Below are 19,026 nucleotides of genomic sequence, written 5' to 3' on the forward strand. Positions count from 1 at the left end.
AGGAGAATGGCGTGAACCCGGGAGGCGGAGCTTGCAGTGAGCCGAGATCCGGCCACTGCACTCCAGCCTGGGCGGCAGAGCGAGACTCCGTCTCAAAAAAAAAAAAAAAAAAAAAAGAGTAACTTCTAATATTCAAGATGATGACAATGTATTATTGTTCTGTAAACTGCATTTTTCATTTAATTTACTACAAACACATTTCCACGTCAGTTAAATAGGGTCTCCATCATCAATCTTAATGATAGTCTAGAATTTATTGTATAAATATTCCATGATCACTATGCCCCATGCTTTAGTATTGAACAATCGGGTTTTTTTGTTTTTTAATTTTTGATTTGGTTTGGTTTGGGTTGTTAATATAAACAACACTGCAATGAACATCTTCTCCATGCTTCTCATGGAACTTCTCCAATTGTTTGCTCAAGATAAGTTCCTGCAAAAACAAATGGCAGTAAGAGATTTCTTCAATGAGCATGTGTTAGATTTTTAATCAAAAAGAAGAAAGAAGTTAAGTTCAGAGAACCAGAAGGCCTCTGCATTAACTTTCTGTGCAGGGCATGTTTCGGGGACTCGGGGCCCCTTCTTTGCACCCTGTGAGGCACCGCCTGTCTCTCAGGGCTGCTTACCAGTTCATTCCTCTCATCTGCCAACAGCGTATTTCTGTCTTCCAGCTTCCGTATCACTGAATTCAGTTCAGCAATTTTTAGTTGAAATCGCCTCACATCTCGCTCGTCCATATGTTGATCCTAAAAAAAAAAAAAAAAAAGTCAAGACATAAATGTACTTTGAAGAAGTTGTGTGGAGCCTTCTTAGAAAATTCACATGACATAATGGGTGAGATCCTTATTCAGGGGCCCACATGCCACACAGCAAGGTGGGGAACACGCAAGGCCACTGCACACCTGCGGAAGACTCCACCTAGAAGGCCACTGAGACTTCGAATCCTTCCGTGGCTCCCTGGGGACCTTGTGATCAGGCCCTTCCCACCCTGTATCTCTTACAAAGGCCACCATGCACCGGCACCTCACACAGTGTCCAGTACTTTATAATTTATAACAGGAATTTATCCAGGAATGTATAACATCCCCTCCAATGCTGAGTGAATGAGTGAATGAATGAATACATGCTGCCTCAGTGTCCTCTGTGGCTGACCAGAAGAATGCCCCGTAAATGGATGGGGGACCAGCCTGAGGCTGGCACAAGCTGCTGCCCCTCACCTGGACGCCCATGAGCTCCACCATGTCCCCAATCCCTGGCGGGAGCTCTCTCTTTGGGCTACTGTGGTGCCGCTCGGCCTCCTTGACCTGAACCAGCTGCTCATCCAAAGCCTCTTTCTGCAGAAGCAGCTTCTGGGTCTGCCCAGCCTGCACGCCAAGTTCCTTCTCCAAGGCCAGAATCACACGGTCTTTCCCTTTGATCTCATCCATCTGAAAAGGAGAAAGAATAAGCAGTCAGCCCTAGGGGCTTGTGACCAAGGAAATCTCTCCCCTGCTTGGGGCCTTCAGCCCAGGGAAAGGTCAAAGCAGTGTCTGGGGCCTGAGTCAACTGAATTCAGTAAACTCCAGATGCAGAGCAAGCATAGCCCACAGCCCAGGGCTTGTTCCCTGTCACTGCCCCAAGACAGAGGAGACAGAGCTAGGGGTTAAGGCACATATATATTCAACCTGACACACGTACTGACATCAATGTATGCTCCTGTCTCTCTTATGTTAATGAAATAAAATAAAACACTGCCAGCCCCCAGCCACGCCTCTGCAGCTCAGCTTCTTGGCAGAGTTGGCTTCTCTCTCCGTCTCCAGGCCCATGTCTCCCTCTCAGTCATTGACCCTCTCCTGCCTGGCCACAGCTCCCCAACCCTCACCACCAGACAGCTCCTGCCAAGGTCACCAGTGCTCTCCTGGCCACCGAACCCACCAGATGACATTCTGTCCTCCCGCCCTGACTCCATCACTCACTCCCTGACTTCATGACCTCCTGTTCCCTCTCCCTAAGGTCACTTCCCAGTTTCTATATTCTTTATAGACTGTCTTGCTCTGGCTGTCATTGAAGCCTGGAGTTTCCAAGGCTCAGGTCTCTTCTCACTCTGTATCCTCTCCAAGGCAGCCAGGTCCTTCCCAATGGTATCAAGCCCACAGGTGCAGCAGATCTTAAACACATGCCTCAGCCCTGACTTCTCTCTGAGTTCCACAATCACAGAACCAGCTGGCTGCTTCACACCTCTGCTTGGATCTCGGAGGGACCACAGCTTCCCCACATACAAACCTGAACTTAATCTTCAGTTCACCCCCAGCCCTGTCTTGTCCAGCCTTCCTACGGGGGAGTGTCAGAAAGGACACAGGCTCAACACAGTGGGCCGGGTGACAGTGCGGAAACCACACCAAAAAAAGTATGCAGAGGAAGTGTCAACCCCAGGTCATCCACTCTGGCTTTTTCTGGATGCTCCAGTGAGGGCACTGTCCTGGTTAGATAGCAGCCCCCCAAGACCCATGGCCTTCCCGGAACTTCAGAATGGAACCTTATTTGGAAAGAGGGTAACCGCAGGTGCAATTAGTTAAGATGAGGTCCTCCTGGAGCAGGGTGGGCCCTTATGACTGGTGTCCTTATCAGAGGAGAAGATAGACACAGAGGGGAAGGCCGTGTGTGGATGGAGGCAGAGGCTGGAGGGACGCAGCCTCAAGCCAAGGAACTCAAGGTCAGCTAGCAACACCAGCATCAGGAAGAGGCTGGGAAGGATCCTCTTCCACAGCCTTAGGGGGAAGTGTGGGCATGCAGACACCTTGATTTCAATCTCCTGGCCTCCAGAACTGTATGGGAACACATTTTTGTCATGTTAAGCCATGAAGTTTGAGAGTATTTGTTGCAGCAACTGCAAGGAAACAGATGCAAAGGCTCCTCCTGCTCAGCCCGCTCATGTAGCAGGTTACATTTCAGTGGATTACAATCCAAAGCTCTTACTTCTAAATCATATACCTTGATTTCAGACACAGACTGCCACAGCAGAGAATTTAGGTGAAGGGCCCTGTTCTGATAGCAGAGAGAAGCCAGCTAAAATCCCACCCACCCCTCAACGCTTACCATATGACCATGGGCAGGTTGGGCCACCTCTCTGACTCAACTTCTGTCTCTGTAAAATGTGGACAATAAGAAGACTTTAGAACCAACTCTGTCTAACTGTTGAGGAGCTTTAGAGCAACCATGGGAAGAACCTGGCACAGTGCCTGGCATATCGCAAGCCCGCCATCAGTGTTCGCTGCCACTCTTAATCTCTTCTAGCCCCTAGGTAACACGAGGCTATTTTATTTTAAAAAAAGACCACCAAAAACTGAAAAAATAACATAGCGATGAGAGAAGAAAGGAAATGGTACCCCTAGATTCCAGACTGACAGGTTTTCCAGCCAAGTACTACAGTGCTACAGTTCTGATGTGGAATTTCCGTCACTTGCAACCAAAATAATCCTAATCAACAGAGAGTTCAGGAAAGAACAACAAACTTGCCAGGGGTATCACTTCTCTCTTATGTGCTAGTTGGGAGCTAGGTACTAATTTGTACTTAAGAGCTCTCTGAGGCACCTTCTTTGGAAGACAAAAGGCTGTTTCCATCGGCCAGGATGATCTCTTGGCCCCTGCAATGGGTGCCCCATGCAGTTTCTTCTAAGCAGCCGCTGAATGTGCCCACTGCTCCCCCTGGTGATGGTCCACCAGCATCTACCTGCTTGGGCCAAATCCCAAATTCCGAGTATTGCAATTTCCAAATGGGTAGGAGCACCGTCCGTTGCACAGGAGGAATCTTTAAACATGCTGAAAACACCACTGCCAAGGTAGATGCCAACCCCAAAGCAAAAATCATTATGCAGAAGGAGCTTATTCATTTAATTCGCTCAAGCACGCTTTCATTAACTCAACACATACTGAGCTAAGCACTATTAGTGGGTGCTGAGAAACATTAGTGGGCAAAAGAGATCAGACTCCCTGCCCTGGGAGCTTCTATTCTGTGGGAGGGGGCAGTAGGCAATAAACATAATAAATAAGCAGACATGGTAGCGATTCAGAGTGATTTGTGCTATGAGGAGGAAAACAACAATAACAACATCAAAGTGAGGGAAATTGGTAGGGGCAGCTAAGGGTGTTGCAAGCCAATAGTCTGTCCATCACGGGTAAGAGAGGGTTCTCATCTGCCCCTCAGTGTCAGCTTTGCAGTGAAGCCCCCACCACTGCCTTCCACTAGCTCCCCACAAAAGGCAGCACCATCGTGAGCAAGACATCTCCAGGATCCCAAATTCTCCACCTGGAAGAGCACCAATTCCCCCTTGTGCTAGTAAGTGAGACAGAGGGCTTCTGCCCCAGCCACCAGAAGCTGCAAGAGGCCAGAAAACACTTTCACCCTAGAGCCTTCCAAGGGAGCATAGCCCAGCCGATACCTTGATTTGGGACTTCTGGACTCCAGAACTGAAGAATCTAGGAATAGTTTCCTAGAAAATATTCTCAAACAGCAGAGACGGCATCTAGAAATGGCCGGCCGGCCAATGCAGAAGACGTTCCAGAGCCAGCATGAGAGTCCTGAGGCCCCAGAGGTTAAGACACTGGCAAGCTCATGTAGCAAGAGGCAGGCACACTCACAGTTCACTGACTTTACTCCTGGATCACAAGCTGAGCTCTCAGTGATCCTACCTCACTGCCCTTGGGACCCGGATGAAATCCTGAGCTTCCTGGAACTGCTCACCTGACCGTATGGAACATCCCTCAGCTTCCTTCCCGCATCCATCTCCCCTTCTCCCACACACCCACTCTCAGCATGTGCAGTAGGAAAGGGGTGGAGCTAACACCACTGTAAGTTCCCAGGGCAGTCCCTGATTGGCTTATGCCACCCAAATGTCCCAGCCCCAACAGTAATTGCTTCAGGATGGATGCACAACCCAATCAGCACCAATGGCCAGAAGAGGGCAGCGCCAGGATCCTCCTGTTTTTCTTTAGGAGCTGAGAAAGGGACTCTGGGCAGTGTGGTGTAAGAACACAGGACCTGGCATAGTGGTGGCATCCCCCCAACACAACATGAGAGCCCACAGCCTGGGAATGACACAGCGGGAGGCAGAGCAGAGCCCGAGAACCCAGGATCCTGGATGACATCGTTAGTGCACCTGGAGCTGCTCCTACAGCAAATTCCATGACTTCAGTTGGGAGAGCCAATAGACTCCCATGGCCTAAGCTGGTTTGATGTGGAATTTCTGTCACTTGTGACCAAAAGAATCACAATCAACAGAGTTCAGGAAAGAATGACAAACTTGATGTTGGCTATCGCTCCTCTCAATGCTAGCATGAGTTAGGTACTATTTTATACTTAAAAGACACTCTCTGAGTCTTTAAAAGATCCTCAAAGTGGACATCATTTACCCCAAGTTACATGCAAACTTGAGGCCCAGTGCTAACACTCAAGTTAGCAGCAGAACCATGACTCAAATGCAGATTGTCCTCTCCAAGCCTCACCGTCCCCTCTGCCCCGAAGGAACAGAGTCTGGTTGTTTCTCGGCAGTCAAGTACACCAGGAAACGTATCTCAGTGAAAACAAGCCCACCAACCCATGACTGATTTTGTGAGCTCCACTTTATTGCAAAGTTTGGGGGACTCAAAGACTGAAGCAGAGGCCACTATCCCAACATCCATTCTCATTCTTGGTACCTGTAGTGAGGTGAATAATGTCCCCCAAAATGTCACGTCTATCCCGAAAATCAGAATGTGACCTTATTTGGAAATAGGGCCTTTGCAGATGAAATGAAGATGCACATTAAGATGAGGTCATACCAGGTTAGGGTGGACCCTAAACCCACTGACTGGCATCCTTAAAAGAAGAGGATACCTGTAATCCCAGCAGTTTGGGAGGTCAAGGCAGGTGAATTACCCGGGGTCAGGAGCCTGAGACCAATCTGGTCAACATGGTGAAACCCCGTTTCTACGAAAAATACAATAATTAGCCAGGTGTGGTGGTGCATGCCTGTAATCCCAGCTACTTGGGAGGCTGAGGCAGGAGAATTGCTTGAACCCGGGAGGCGGAGGTTGCAGTGAGCTGAGGTCACGCCACTGCACTCCAGCCTGAGTGACAGAGTGAGACTCCATTTCGAAGAAGAAGAAGAAGAAGAAGGAGAAGAAGAAGAAGAAGAAGAAGAAGAAGAAGAAGAAGAAGAAGAAGAAGAAGAAGAAGAAGAAGAAGAAGAAGAAGAAGAGGAGGAAGAGGAAGAGGAAGAGGGAGGGGAGGGAGGAGGGAGGAGGAGGAGGAGGAAGAGGAAGAGGAAGAGGGAAGAGGAAGAAGAAGAAGAAGAAGAAGAAGAAGAAGAAGAAGAAGAAGAAGAAAAAAAGAAGAAGAAGAAGAAGAAGAAGAAGAAGGAAGAAGAAAGAAGAAAGGAGAAGGAGAAGGAGAAGGAGAAGAAAAGATGCAGACATGCAGGCTAGAATGCCATGTGCAGGCAGAGACTGAAGTGGTGCAACTGCAAGTCAAGAAATGCCAAGGACTGCCGGCCACACCAGAAGCTGCAAGAGGCCAGAAAACACTTTCACCCTAGAGCCTTCCAAGGGAGCATAGCCCAGCCGATACCTTGATTTGGGACTTCTGGACTCCAGAACTGAAGAGAAAATAAATGTCATTGTTGTAAGCCTCCAAGTGTGTGGTAGTTAGTGGGGTGAATAATGTCCCCCAAAATGTTACGTCTACCCCGAAAATCAGAATGTGACCTTATTTGGAAATAGGGCCTTTGCAGATGAAATGAAGATGCCTATTAAGATGAGGTCATACCAAGTTAAGGTGGACCCTAAACGCACTGACTGGCATCCTTAAAAGAAGAGGACACCTGTTAGAGCTGCCCCCAGGAAACTAACAGAGCACCACACCAGGGTTTCTCAGAAGCCACAGGCCACACAGTATGGGTTCTAGGATCACCTTAAACTAGAACATCACTGTCCCATGTTGACCATGATCACCTTAAACTTGAGCATCACCATCCCATGTTGACCATAACCACCTTAAACTAGAGCGTCACAGCCCCACATTGACCGTGACTGCCTTAGAGTGTCAAAACCCCATGTTGACCATAACCACCTTAAACTAGAGCGTCACTGCCCCACACTGACCATAACTGCCTTAAACTAGAGCATCGCCACCTTAGATTGACCATAACCACCTTAAACTAGAGTGTCACCACTCCATGTTGACCATAACCACCTTAAACTAGAGCATCATCTGCCCCATGATTGACCATAACCACCTTAAACTAGAGCATCACTGCCCCATGTTGACCATAACCACCTTAAACTAGAGCATCACTGCCCCATGTTGGCCATGACTGCCTTAAACTAGAGCGTCACCGCCCCATGTTGACCATGACCACCTTAAACTAGAGCATCACCGCCCCATGTTGACCATAACTGCCTTAAACTAGAGCATTGCCGCCCCAGATTGACCATAACCACCTCAAAGTAGAGTGTCACTGCCCCATGTTGACCATAACCATCTTTTCTTCTTGACTTTTACTACCAGGCATCCTAATGTGTAGACAAAAGTCTAAAAGCCTTCTTGCATTTCTAATCCAATCCAGCTGACAAAGAAATGAAACTGGCAGCCCATCTCCTGAATATGTTGCCATGGGCAACAGGTTTGCTTAAGGAGTGATATTTATCAGACAGGGTGTGGGTGAACAGGAGAAATGGACATTTGATCTTTTCACTCCTTCTCCTAAGTAGGCCATTTTGGGTGAAAACCATTCACACAATGAGATACCTGAATGGGGGAGATTTTTGTTTGGCATTGAAATGGAAACAGAGCCTTTATGATACTAGATCCCTGCCACATTTTAAATTAAGCTCAAACCGTCTCTTGTGCAAATACACAGGGATTTTTTTCCCCCATTTTACTTCTCTTACATATACATTTTTCCTATAACAGAGGAACATATTTTACAGGTATCCTATTACAGAAACTATAAGCTGCTAGATGCTTTAGCTCACTTGCTTGTTTAATTCTAACTCTCGGCAGATATGGGAATACCCCCATTTTATAGGTGAGGTGCTAGAGGCTTGGAGACAGTAACCACCTGTCCCAGGGTCACATGGCAAACAAACGGGGAACCCAGAATCACCCAGGGCAGCCTCTCTCCAAAGGCTTCTCTTCCCACCATGTGATGACTCCCCCGTGAACACACACCCATGAATACATGTGATAGAGAAAAGGGGCTGGAGACCGTTCCTGAGGACTCAGTATTGGTGTGCTTGCACTGTCTATAAATTAGAAATTTTAAACTGACACAGCTCTTCTGCCATTCTTGGCACAGTGTGGGGTTAAGGCATGAATCAGTGGTTTGTCACCAACTGTGGGACCCAGGCTATAGCTGGATGAGGACTTTAAAAGGGTGCCTCGTCACCTGCCTCCAGTCCCAAAATCTCTTCCAGCATCTCATCTCCCACAAAGGGCCCCCAGCCCCAGCTTACACCCTCCCCATGCTGGGACACTCACTACCTCCCCAGGAGGCTCTTAGTTTCTAAGAACCTTTGGAATCTCAGAGTTTTTCTGATATTGAGGGTGGGGAATAGATGAATATATCCTCAAATCATCATTTCTTAAAAATTATTTTAAGAAAATAATTTTTCTTAAAAGGCAAGAAAAAGAAAAGAGAGAGCTCCCTTCTTCCCCAGCAATACTCTCAGTGCCTTTCACTGGTGTCCTGCCCCCTCCCTCCCAGCCGTCCTCACCTGAAGAGCACATTCCAGGTGTGGTGGAATCCTGGCCAGCCCACAACCTGCAAACAGAGGAGCCCTGTACTGTCAGTGAGAGGGGACCAGTGTGGGTACAGGCACTTCTGTTCTCTGAAGTCATTCACTTTCCCTGGGTCTCCTTCCTGTGCTACAAAATGAGACACTGGGTGAAGAACCATTTCCTGCCAATGGACTTGTGTACCAACGCCCAAGAGGAAACCAGAGCACCACCTCCTGCAGCGGCATGCTCCCCTCCCCATGGCCACACCCCCTTCCTGCTCCTCTGGGAATGCACGGGGCTTGGCAGAGGTGGGTTTTAAGCCATTGAGAGAACATTATTTGTTCTGCCCAGCTATGAAAGTCTATAGGAGGAAAAGGTAGAATATAAGCAAAATACCCTTTGTCGTTATTCTGTCACTGAAGCTCTCAGTGCACACCATGGTGAGGTCTGCAGGGAAGCATGGCCCCTTCTAAGCGGGTCCTTGACCCCAAGTCATCGGAAGGCAGAGAATAGAAAACCTTTTCAGCATTCGTTCAGACCCACTACGTCAGTCATCATCACACGCATAGGAGATAGAATCAGAAACGCATTCCTGGGAGTCATTCCCCCAGCTTCAGGTGCAGGGGCCTCGATTCTACCTGTGACACTTCATCTACTGTGTGGCGGGCACAGGTGTTTGTTTATGATCTCATTTATATATTTTGCCAGAAATACTTCACACTTTTAAAACTTCTATTAAAAGTAAGAAAACAAAGTCTCCAGTACTTGACAACAGGATTCCATTATATTTTCATTTGGTATTTTACTGGGAATTCAAGTATCAGATGTCATCATGGCTATTTTAGAGATATGGTTAAAATGATCACATCATGGCCCTATTACTTCCAAACCTTTGCCAGTGTTTCTCCCTCTGCATAGGATCACCTAACAAACGCCTATGCATCCTTCAAAACCCAGCTCAGACCTCACTTCCTCTGTGAAATGACTCCTGCATCTACCCACAGAAGTGACCACACCCTCTTCTTTGCTGCTGCCTCTTTGGCTTGCATGGTCCTATTGCTGAACTGACCTGCTCACACTAGAATAATCTGCTCACACTCCTGTTAACTGTAAGCTCTTTGCTGCCTGGAACCGTGTCTTATTTTTCTCTACAACTCAGTAAATAAATACGCAACTGAGGGGAAACTGTCCTGCCCAGGGCTCTATGTGTTCTTGGGCCATTCTGACCGACAGCAAATTTCATCGCCGTGGATGACTATAAACAGTGTCCAGCTCCCATTAAACTGATTGTTTACTATTAATGTGCAGCAATTGGCAGCAAGTCCAGATCATGTGTCTCTTCCAAGGCTGATAACCAACCCAACGAGATGTCCCAAAAAGAGAGCTTCAGAAACTATCACTCGAATTCTTACGCAAAGCAGTCGCCTCATAAAGGTCAGCAGTCTCTTAAAGTTCAGGGTCCTGAACCAGACACCTCCCGTAGTACAATGAATGATGTCCACCTGTACAGGGACGTGTGGCTGCCATGCCCTGAAAAGTATCCTGTCTCCAGAAAGGAATGATACTTGGGAAGAGGTCACTTTCCTCAAAGAAGGAGCCAGGTTTGCAGGTGGTGGGAGTTGGTGGGGGACAAGTCCTGGCTTGGTGCCTCTGCCCGCCACCACACGATGTGTCTGGTCAACCTGTGCCCGGGGCTCCAGAGTCCCACCTGCCCAGGAAGGCTGCATCTTCCCTCTTTTCTGCTGCCCCGGCTGGGCCGGGCAGTCCCCAGATGTCCTGCCCTTCACCTCCCAAGCTGAGATCACATGGAAGGGGGTGTCACCTGTCACCCCTATAGACTGCTAGCTCCCTGCAGAGGGCCAGGCAGGGTTTTGGCCACGGCCCTCCACCACTCCCCTGAGAGGCTGGCCCAGCAGGCATCTATATAGGGAACATGCATCGAACACATGCCACTCTCAGTTCATGAGTTTTAAAAACAACCATTATGGCTTTATAAAAGCATAAAATAAAATCTCAAACAATCTGTGCTAGCCCCGGGTCTAGCTCAGAGCAGGTGCTCACCAAATGGAGTGCCCGGAAAATATATAGACTCTCTTCCATAATTTTCTGGCAAAAAAGAAAGAAAACACTCTCCTTTATCTCCCAGATGCCTCAAGCTAGATGCGAAAGGGCCACTGAGAAGGCCAGAAGTGGGCCACTCCTACCCAACCGACAGGAGGAATTGTGCTGAGAAAACAGCCCGGCCCCAGTGAGAGGGCTCGGCCCCAGTGAGAGGGCTCGGCACACAGTCCTGGGAGTAAACAAACCAACCAACCTCCGGCGCCCCTGGGTTCTCAGGAGCTGCAGGCACCCAGCCTAGGCTGGCCCATCGGCCCCTCTTTTCCTAGTTGAGATCCTCAGGTCCAAGGCCTTAAGGTGGCCTTGATTCCTCCTACCTTGTCAACTAGTTCCCAACAGTGGCACTCTTTTAAAACTAAAGTTTTAACTCTTATTAGGAAAGGAATGCAGATCCATTGTAGAAAATGAAAAATACAACTCTTACTAGGAAAGGAATGCGGATCCATTACAGAAAATAAAAAATACAGCCAGACGCAGTGGCTCACGCCTATAATCCCAGCACTTTGGGAGGCAGAGGTGGGAAGTTTGCTTAAGCTCAGGAGTTCAAGACCAGCCTAGGCAACATGAGGAAACCTTGTGTCTGCAAAAAATACAAAAAAATTAGCTGGGCATAGGTGGTCCTGGCTATTCAGGAGGCTGAAGTGGGAGGATTGCTTGAGCCCAGAAAGTAGAGGCTGCAGTGAGCTGTGACTGCACCACTGCACTCTAGCCTAGGCAACAGAGCAAGACCCTGTCAAAAAAGAAAAAAGATAGAAGAAATATAAAAAGGAAGAGGGAGGGGAGGGAGGGAGGAAGGAAGGAAGGAAAGAAGGAAAGTGGAAGGAAGGGGGAGTGGGGGAGGGAGGGAGGGGGTAGGGAGGAAGGGAAAGAAAAGAAAGAGGGAAATGAAAGAAAAGAAAGAAATAGCAAAGGAAGGAAGAAGGGAAGGAAAGAAAGAAGAAAGGAAGGGAGGGAGGGAAATAAAGAAGGAAAGAAAAGAAAAGAAAGAAGGAGAAAAGGAAAAAGGGAAGGAAAGGGAGAAAGGAAGGAAGGGAGGGAGGGAGGGAGGGAAGCAAGGAACGGGAGAGAGAGCGAGAGAAAGAAAGGGAGGAAAGAAGAAAGGAAAGAAAGAAGAAAGGAAGGAAGGAAAATTAAAAATACAACAAAGCACAGAGAAGGAAACGGAAAGCCCCCGTGATGTCAGGATCCCTCATTCTACTTCTGCAAGACAGAGTCCTGTTTGCAGCCTTACATCCTGTTTTTTAATCTTCTGTGTTCACTTTCCCAAGTCCCTATAGCTTGTCATAAATGCCTGAGTCATTGTCCTGACTCAGAAACTCGAGGCAGCAAATGCAGATGCAATAGACCACTGGCAGAACACACACGGCACCATCTGATGTGTATGTAAGATTTTGTGCATGCTTTTGCACATTTCCTTCGGTAGACTCCTGGAAGTGGAATTAGCAAGCTAAAGGGCAGGAGCGTGCTTAAAGCTGTTATTTGCACAGAGACGGGGGGCATCTGCTATGCACCACACTGCACAGGCTCTGGGCTTTCACAGTGAACAAGACAGACTCAGTCCCTGTCCTTACAGAACTTGGATCCTAGTAGGGGGAAACACACAAGAAATAATCAAAGAGAGACAGATAAAAATGTCAGATGAGAAGTGCTGTGGCAAGGATGGGAAAAGGTGGCATGTAACTGAGTGACTCAGGGCCAGTCTAGATGATGCTCAGGCAGGCCTCCCTGCACAAGGGACACCGAGGTGGGAGCTACTCAGTGAGAAAGAACCAGATGTGCAAAGATCGGGGGCAGAGCACTCCTGGCCAAGGACCCAGGAGTGCCTGTGGAAAGGCCCTGGGGCTGAGAACAACCTGCCAAAGGCACCTGCTGTCTTCTCTCTTGACACTTGAATTATATCCCACCTTTAAAAAACAATCCTGGCTAATATGATTGGGAATGATAGCATCCTGACGTTTTAATCTGCATTTCATGACTGGTGAGGTTAAACTCATTTTTATGTTTAATAGGCATTGCTTTTCTTTTTTGTGAACTGTGTGTTTCCACGGCTTCACTAATTATAAGTTATTGTTCCTCTTGTAAACTTGACGAACTTTTTATACACTGAGAATGTTAACCCTGTGCCACATTGTTTAAACACTGTTTCCCAGGCTATATCTTCACTCTCCATTTTCCTAAAGGCCTGCATGCCATCTGTGCATCAAATACTCTGTTGAGGAAACTAGGGGTAGAATAATATTTGTTATTATCATTATAACAAATTCATTTTCAGATCCCATTGGACATTGCTTTTAATCCTGTATCATTCAGAATCGAGTTTTTAAAGAGGATCAATGGCCTGAGGCTGAGTATGAAATTCCCGCTCAACTTTTACCCTGTAAAATGAGAGTATGGATTGAGTATCCCTTATCTGAAATGTTTGGGACCAGAAGTGTTACAGATTTGAGGATTTCTGGATTTTAGAATATTTGCACATACATAATGAGATATCTTGGGGATGGGTCCCAAGTCTAAACATGAAATCTATTTATGTTTCACATACACTTATACATATAGCTGAAAGGTAATTTTATACAGTATTTTTAATAATTTTGTACATGAAACAAAAGTCTGTGTACACTGAAACATCAGAAAGCAAAAGTCTCACTGTCTCAGCCACCCAAGTGGACAGTCTGGGGTTGTCTGGCATCACCATCATTCCTGACAGTGAATTTATTTATTTATTCAAGACAGACTCTTTCTCTGTCACGCAGGCTGGAGTGCAGGGGCATGAGCATAGCTCACAGCAGCCTCAATCTGCTGGCTTCAAGCAATCCTCCCACCTGGGCCTCCTGAGTAGCTGGGACTACAGGAGTATGCCACCACGTCCGGCTAATTTTTAAATTTTTTGTAGAGGCAAGGCCTCACTGCCCAGGATGGTCTCGAACTCTCAGCCTCAAGCAATCCTCCCACCTCAACCTCCTGAAGTATTGGGATTACAGTCATGAGCCATCTCGCCCAGTTCTGACTCTGAATTTAGACGCTACCAATAAGCAACCATTTCTTACACTTATTCACACATACCATTGATATAGCGGAAAAGATAATGTGCTCGGGGTAACATGTAAGCATGCTTGCCTGGGGGAGTCTGGGTGTGGATGGAAGCTGTATCACAGTCGAAGGCGGCTGGGGGATCTTTTTTCCCCTTGGGTATGCTGAATACACTGCATTGTACACCTGCATTTTGAATGCGATCTGTCACAGGAGGTTGGGTGTGCAATTTTCCACTTGTGGCTTCCCGTTGGCACTCACAAAGTTTCAGATTTTGGAGCATTTGGGCCTTAGGATTAGGGATGCTCAACCTATTTCTATACCACCTCTGCAGAACTCCATAAGGACAGGGGAAGCTGCCCCATTTTGCAACAATAAATGCAATAAGAAGTGTTCATTCTCATCCTCATTTGACAAACGGTGTGAATCAATCATTCCATGGGAAAAGCCAGGCCCATGCTTGCTTAGGCAGCTTGGAGAATTTGATTCCCTTGATCAAAATCACTCAAGACCAGGATGTTAAGTTTTTGTCTGGCTTTGAGTATTTCAAAGGTAGTGAAAGCTCTCTCTATGCAACCAGAAAGAATAATTAAAATGCAATGCCCTTTATGGCTCACTTACATTGTGGAACAGAAAAGCTGGGACTGTGAATTGAATCAGAGATAACGAAAGTGTAGCGTAGAGTTTGGAGTTCAAGAACATGGTTCTGATATGCATGAGTCTCATTTAACAAGGTGCTGTGCAAATCCACACCTGCCTGAACACACTTTACGCAACTACCACCCAGGTCAAAAAAGAAACATTCCTCGTTGCGTGTCTGTTGTGTCCGTTCCTCAGTGTCCGTTGTGCAGGGAGGCCTGCCTGAGCATCATCTAGACCAGCCCTGAGTCACTCAATTACATGCCACCTTTTCCCATCCTTGCCACAGCACTTCTCATCTGACATTTTTATCTGTCTCTCTTTGATTATGTCTTCTGTGTTTCCCCCTACTAGGATCCAAGTTCTGTAAGGACAGGGAATGAGTCTGTCTTGTTCACTGTGAAAGCCCAGAGCCTGTGCAGTGTGGTGCATAGCAGATGCCCCCCGCCTCTGTGCAACGAGGAATGTTTCAAAAAAGAAACATTCCTCGTCCTCACACCTGTAATCCCAGCACTTTGGGATGCCAAGGCAGGTGGATCACCTAAGGTCAGGAGCTCGAGACCAGCCTGGCCAACATGGTGAAGCCCCGTCTCTACTAAAAATACCAAAAAAAAAAAAAAAAAAAAAAAATTAGCCAGGTGTAGTGGCAGGCACCTGTAATCCCAGCTACTCGTGAGGCTGAGGCAGGAGAATCGCTTGAATCCAGGAGGTGGAGGTTGCAGTGAACCAGTATAACACCATTGCACTGCAGCCTGAGCAACAAGAGTGAAACTTCATCTGAAGGAACAAAGGGAGGAAGGAAAGAAGGAGAGAAAGAAAGAAAGAGAGAGAGAGAGAGAGAGAAAGAAAGAAAGAAAGAAAGAAAGAAAGAAAGAAAGAAAGAAAGAAAGAGAGAGAGAGAGAGAGAGAGAGGGAGGGAGGGAGGGAGGGAGGGAGAGAGAGAGAGAGAGAGGGAGGGAGGGAGAGAGAGAAAGAGAGAGAGAGAAAGAAAGAAAAAAAAGAAAGAAAGAGAGAGAAAGAAAGAGAGAAAAGGAAAGACAGGAAAAGGAAAGGAAGAAGGAAGGAAGGAAAGAGGGAAGGAAGGAAGGAGAGAGAAAGAAGAAAGAAAAAGAAAGAAAGAAAGAGAAAAAGAAAGACAGACAGAAAGAACGAAAGAAAGAAAGAAAGAACGAAAGAAAGAAAGAAAGAAAGAAAGAAAGGGAAAGAAAGGGAAAGGAAAGGAAGAAGGAAGAAGGAAGGAAGGAAGGAAGGAAGGAAGGAAGGAAGGAAGGAAGGAAGGAAGGGAGGGAGGGAGGGAGGGAGGGATTCCTGATGTTCGAGAAGGCTGGCTCCTACCGCTTCCTGATCAACCCCACACCCGGAGGTCATCCACACTGTTATTCTAGCACCTTAGATTAGTTTTTACCTTTCTTAAACTTCATGTGAGTAAAATCATGCAGTACGTAGCTTTTGTGCTCATCTTCCTTGGTTTGTTTATGACACCACATCTAGGAAATTCATTCATTTTCTTGCCTGTTTTGGAAATTCATTTTTTCCCATTGCTGTGTAATATCCCATTGACTAAATACACCTTTATCCATCTTATTGCTTCATTTATTGCTCACAGAGCATATTTTCTATCATTTTCCTTTAGGGAAAGTGGGTCTTTATATTTAAAGTGTGACTTTTGTATCCACTCTGACAACTTCTGCATTTACATTTGATGTAACTACTGATATGACTTGTTTAATTCCACCATTTTGCTGTCTCTTCTCCATTTGTCCCATCTGTTTTTTTCCCTGCTTTGGTCCTTCTTTGCTACCTTCTTTTAGTGCAAACAGATTTCTTTAGTCTCTCATTTTATTTCCCCTCTTTGCTTTTTAGCTGTGCCTCCTTTTGCTGCCTTTTTGAACCTTGATTTGTCACAGCCTCCTTGAATTCATAGCGTCACACACCCCCTCAGACAAGATTGAAGGACTGTGCAAGAGTACAGATCCATTTACCACCACCCCATCCTTTCTAGATTTTTTTGTGCATTTTACTTCTGTGTATATCATAAACCCCACAATACAATGTGATTGTTTTTCTTTGAACAGTCACTTGTGTTTAAAATAAATTGAGAAAAAGAGATCATCTCAGACATTGACTCTCCTTTACCCATTTCTTCTGTTCTTTATTCCCTTCCAAGAGAACTAAATTCCCATCTGGCATTATTTCTCTTCACCTGCAGAACCTGCTTTAGCATTTTTGGTGGTGCAGCCTCTGGTGACAAATATTCTTAGCTTCCTTTTACCTAAAAGGTCTTTATTTCACTCTTATTGTAAAAGAATATTTTTTGCTGGATATGAAATTCTGAGTTAACAGATGTCTGTTTTGCTTTAGAGCACTTAAGTGTATGAGATGCTACCAGGGGGCGTGGCTGCTCCACGTCCTTGCCATTTCTCGGCACTGTTAGTTTTTTAATTTAGCCATCCTGGTGCCTGAGCAGTATTGTCTCGTTGTGTGCTTTTCTTCCTCTTATAAATATGCTCTTTTTAAATGCAAATACAAGATCCACTGTTAAACTTTAATCAATCCTATTTAAATTTCCAATTTTTCTTGTTTTAAACATTTTAGAGTTTAATTTATATATCATGAACTTCATCGATTTTTAGTAAGTCTTCCAAGTTGTGGAGCCATCATTATAATCTGTTTCAGAACCTTCCTCACCCAGTAAGATCCCTCATGCTCATTTACAGCTAATCTCCATTCCAACTAGTCCCCGTCAGTCACTAACCTACTCTCTGTCTCTATAGATTTGGCTATTCTGGAGATTTCATATAAATGCAAGCATACAATATGAGGTCTTTTGTGTCTAACTTCTATCATTTAGCATAATGTTTATGAGGTTCAGAAATGTTACAGATATTGTAGCATAAATCAATATTTCATACCGTCTCATTGTTGACTCACATTGTGTTATACAGACATGCCACATTTATCCATTCACCAACTGAGGACATTTTGGCTTTTCCCACTTGTTGACTATTAAATGCTGCTATAAGCATTCATGTACAAATCTTTATGTAGATACATGTTTTCATTTCTCTTGGGCAGATACTTAGGAGTAGAACTACAGAGTCCGTAGGTGTCCTTTTTTTAGACTTTTTAAGAAACTACCAAACCACTTATCAAGGTGGCTATACCGTTTTAAAGTCCTATCAGAATGACAGTACTCATTCCTCCACATGCTAGCCAACATTTACTATTGTCTGGTTTTTTTTTTGCAGTCATTCTAGTGGATGAGAATTTATATCTAGTTGTAATTTTACTCTGGTTCCCTGATGATCAGTGAGGTGGAACACCTTTTCACGTATTTGTTAAGTCATTTAATTATCCTGCTCTTGAAATATTCTTTCAAGTTTTTGTGCATTTTTAATTGTGTTATTTTTCGTATTGTTTTATAGTTGTTTTTATAATCTGCACAAAAGTCCTTTGCGGTATAGGTATTCAACAACTCTTCTCTCAGCCTGTAATTTGCCTTGTGTCTCTTTTATTGGTGTCTTTTGATGAACAATGATTATTTCATGTCCAATGCACAACCCTCTCTGAATAGTATATTCATGTAAGTAGTGTATTGTGTCCTGCTTAAGAAATATTTACCATGTCCCAAGATCATGAAAATAGTCTGTTTTCTACTAGTAGCTTTATTGTTTTACTTTTCATGCACAGGTCTACGGACCACTTTGAATTAATCTTCTTGGGTAGTACGATATAGACTTCATACTATATACAGACAGAGTGTGTGTGTATTTCCTGTTTGTTTGTTTTTTTTCTTACAGATAGCTAACCAGTCCAATATTGTCCATTGAAAGATCATCCTCTCTGTAGTGAACTGCCATGCTATCTTTTTCCACATACGTGAAGATGTACTTCTGGACTCTTCTGTTCCACTGACCTCTCTAACCTTCAGCCTTACTGTCTGATTATTGTAGCTTTGTAGTAAACTTTGTTACAGGTTGTATGAAACTTCCAATTTTTCTCTTCTTCAAGATTGTGATCCACCACCTTTCAATTTTTTACATCAAATTTAGAATCTGTTTGCCAATGTCTGCATTTTAAAAAGTCTGCTGGGGGCTGGGCGCGGTGACTCATGTCTGTAATCTTAGCACTTTGGGAGGCCGAGGCAGGCAGATCACTTGAGATCAGGAGTTCAAGACCAGCCTGGCCAACATGGCAAAACCCCATCTCTACTAAAAATACAGAAAAAAAAAAATTAGCTGGGCATGGTGGCAGCATCTGTAATCCTAGCTGCTCACGAGGCTGAGGCAAGAGAATTGCTTGAACCCAGGAGGCAGAAGTTGCAGTGAGCTGAGATCACACCACTGCACTCCAGCCTGAGCAACAGAGCAAGACGCAGTAAAAGAAAAAAGAAAAAAAAAAGTCTGCTGGGATTTTGCTAAGGGATAGCACTGAATCTGTAGCTCTATCATGGAAAAACTGATACCTACACTAAGTCTTCTAATCAATGAAAATGACATCCTTTT

General features: G+C 45.5%; 1 protein-coding gene across 14 annotated transcripts in view; it reads right to left on the reverse strand.

Moving 5' to 3' along the window:
• LOC101022794 (janus kinase and microtubule-interacting protein 1) overlaps positions 1-19,026 on the reverse strand; it is a 303,218-nt gene that overhangs the window by 186,794 nt on the left and 97,398 nt on the right. For all 14 annotated transcript variants that reach the window (XM_021938227.2, XM_021938225.2, XM_031664741.1 and 11 more), the window contains 2 exons: positions 1,218-1,427; positions 627-746 (listed from right to left, as the gene is read on the reverse strand). In XM_021938227.2, the coding sequence (XP_021793919.1) occupies positions 627-746; positions 1,218-1,427 (330 nt within the window). The remainder of the gene's footprint in view (positions 1-626; positions 747-1,217; positions 1,428-19,026) is intronic.

The sequence above is a fragment of the Papio anubis genome, chromosome 3 (genome assembly GCF_008728515.1).
Source record: "Papio anubis isolate 15944 chromosome 3, Panubis1.0, whole genome shotgun sequence".
NCBI classification, from domain to species: domain Eukaryota; kingdom Metazoa; phylum Chordata; class Mammalia; order Primates; family Cercopithecidae; genus Papio; species Papio anubis.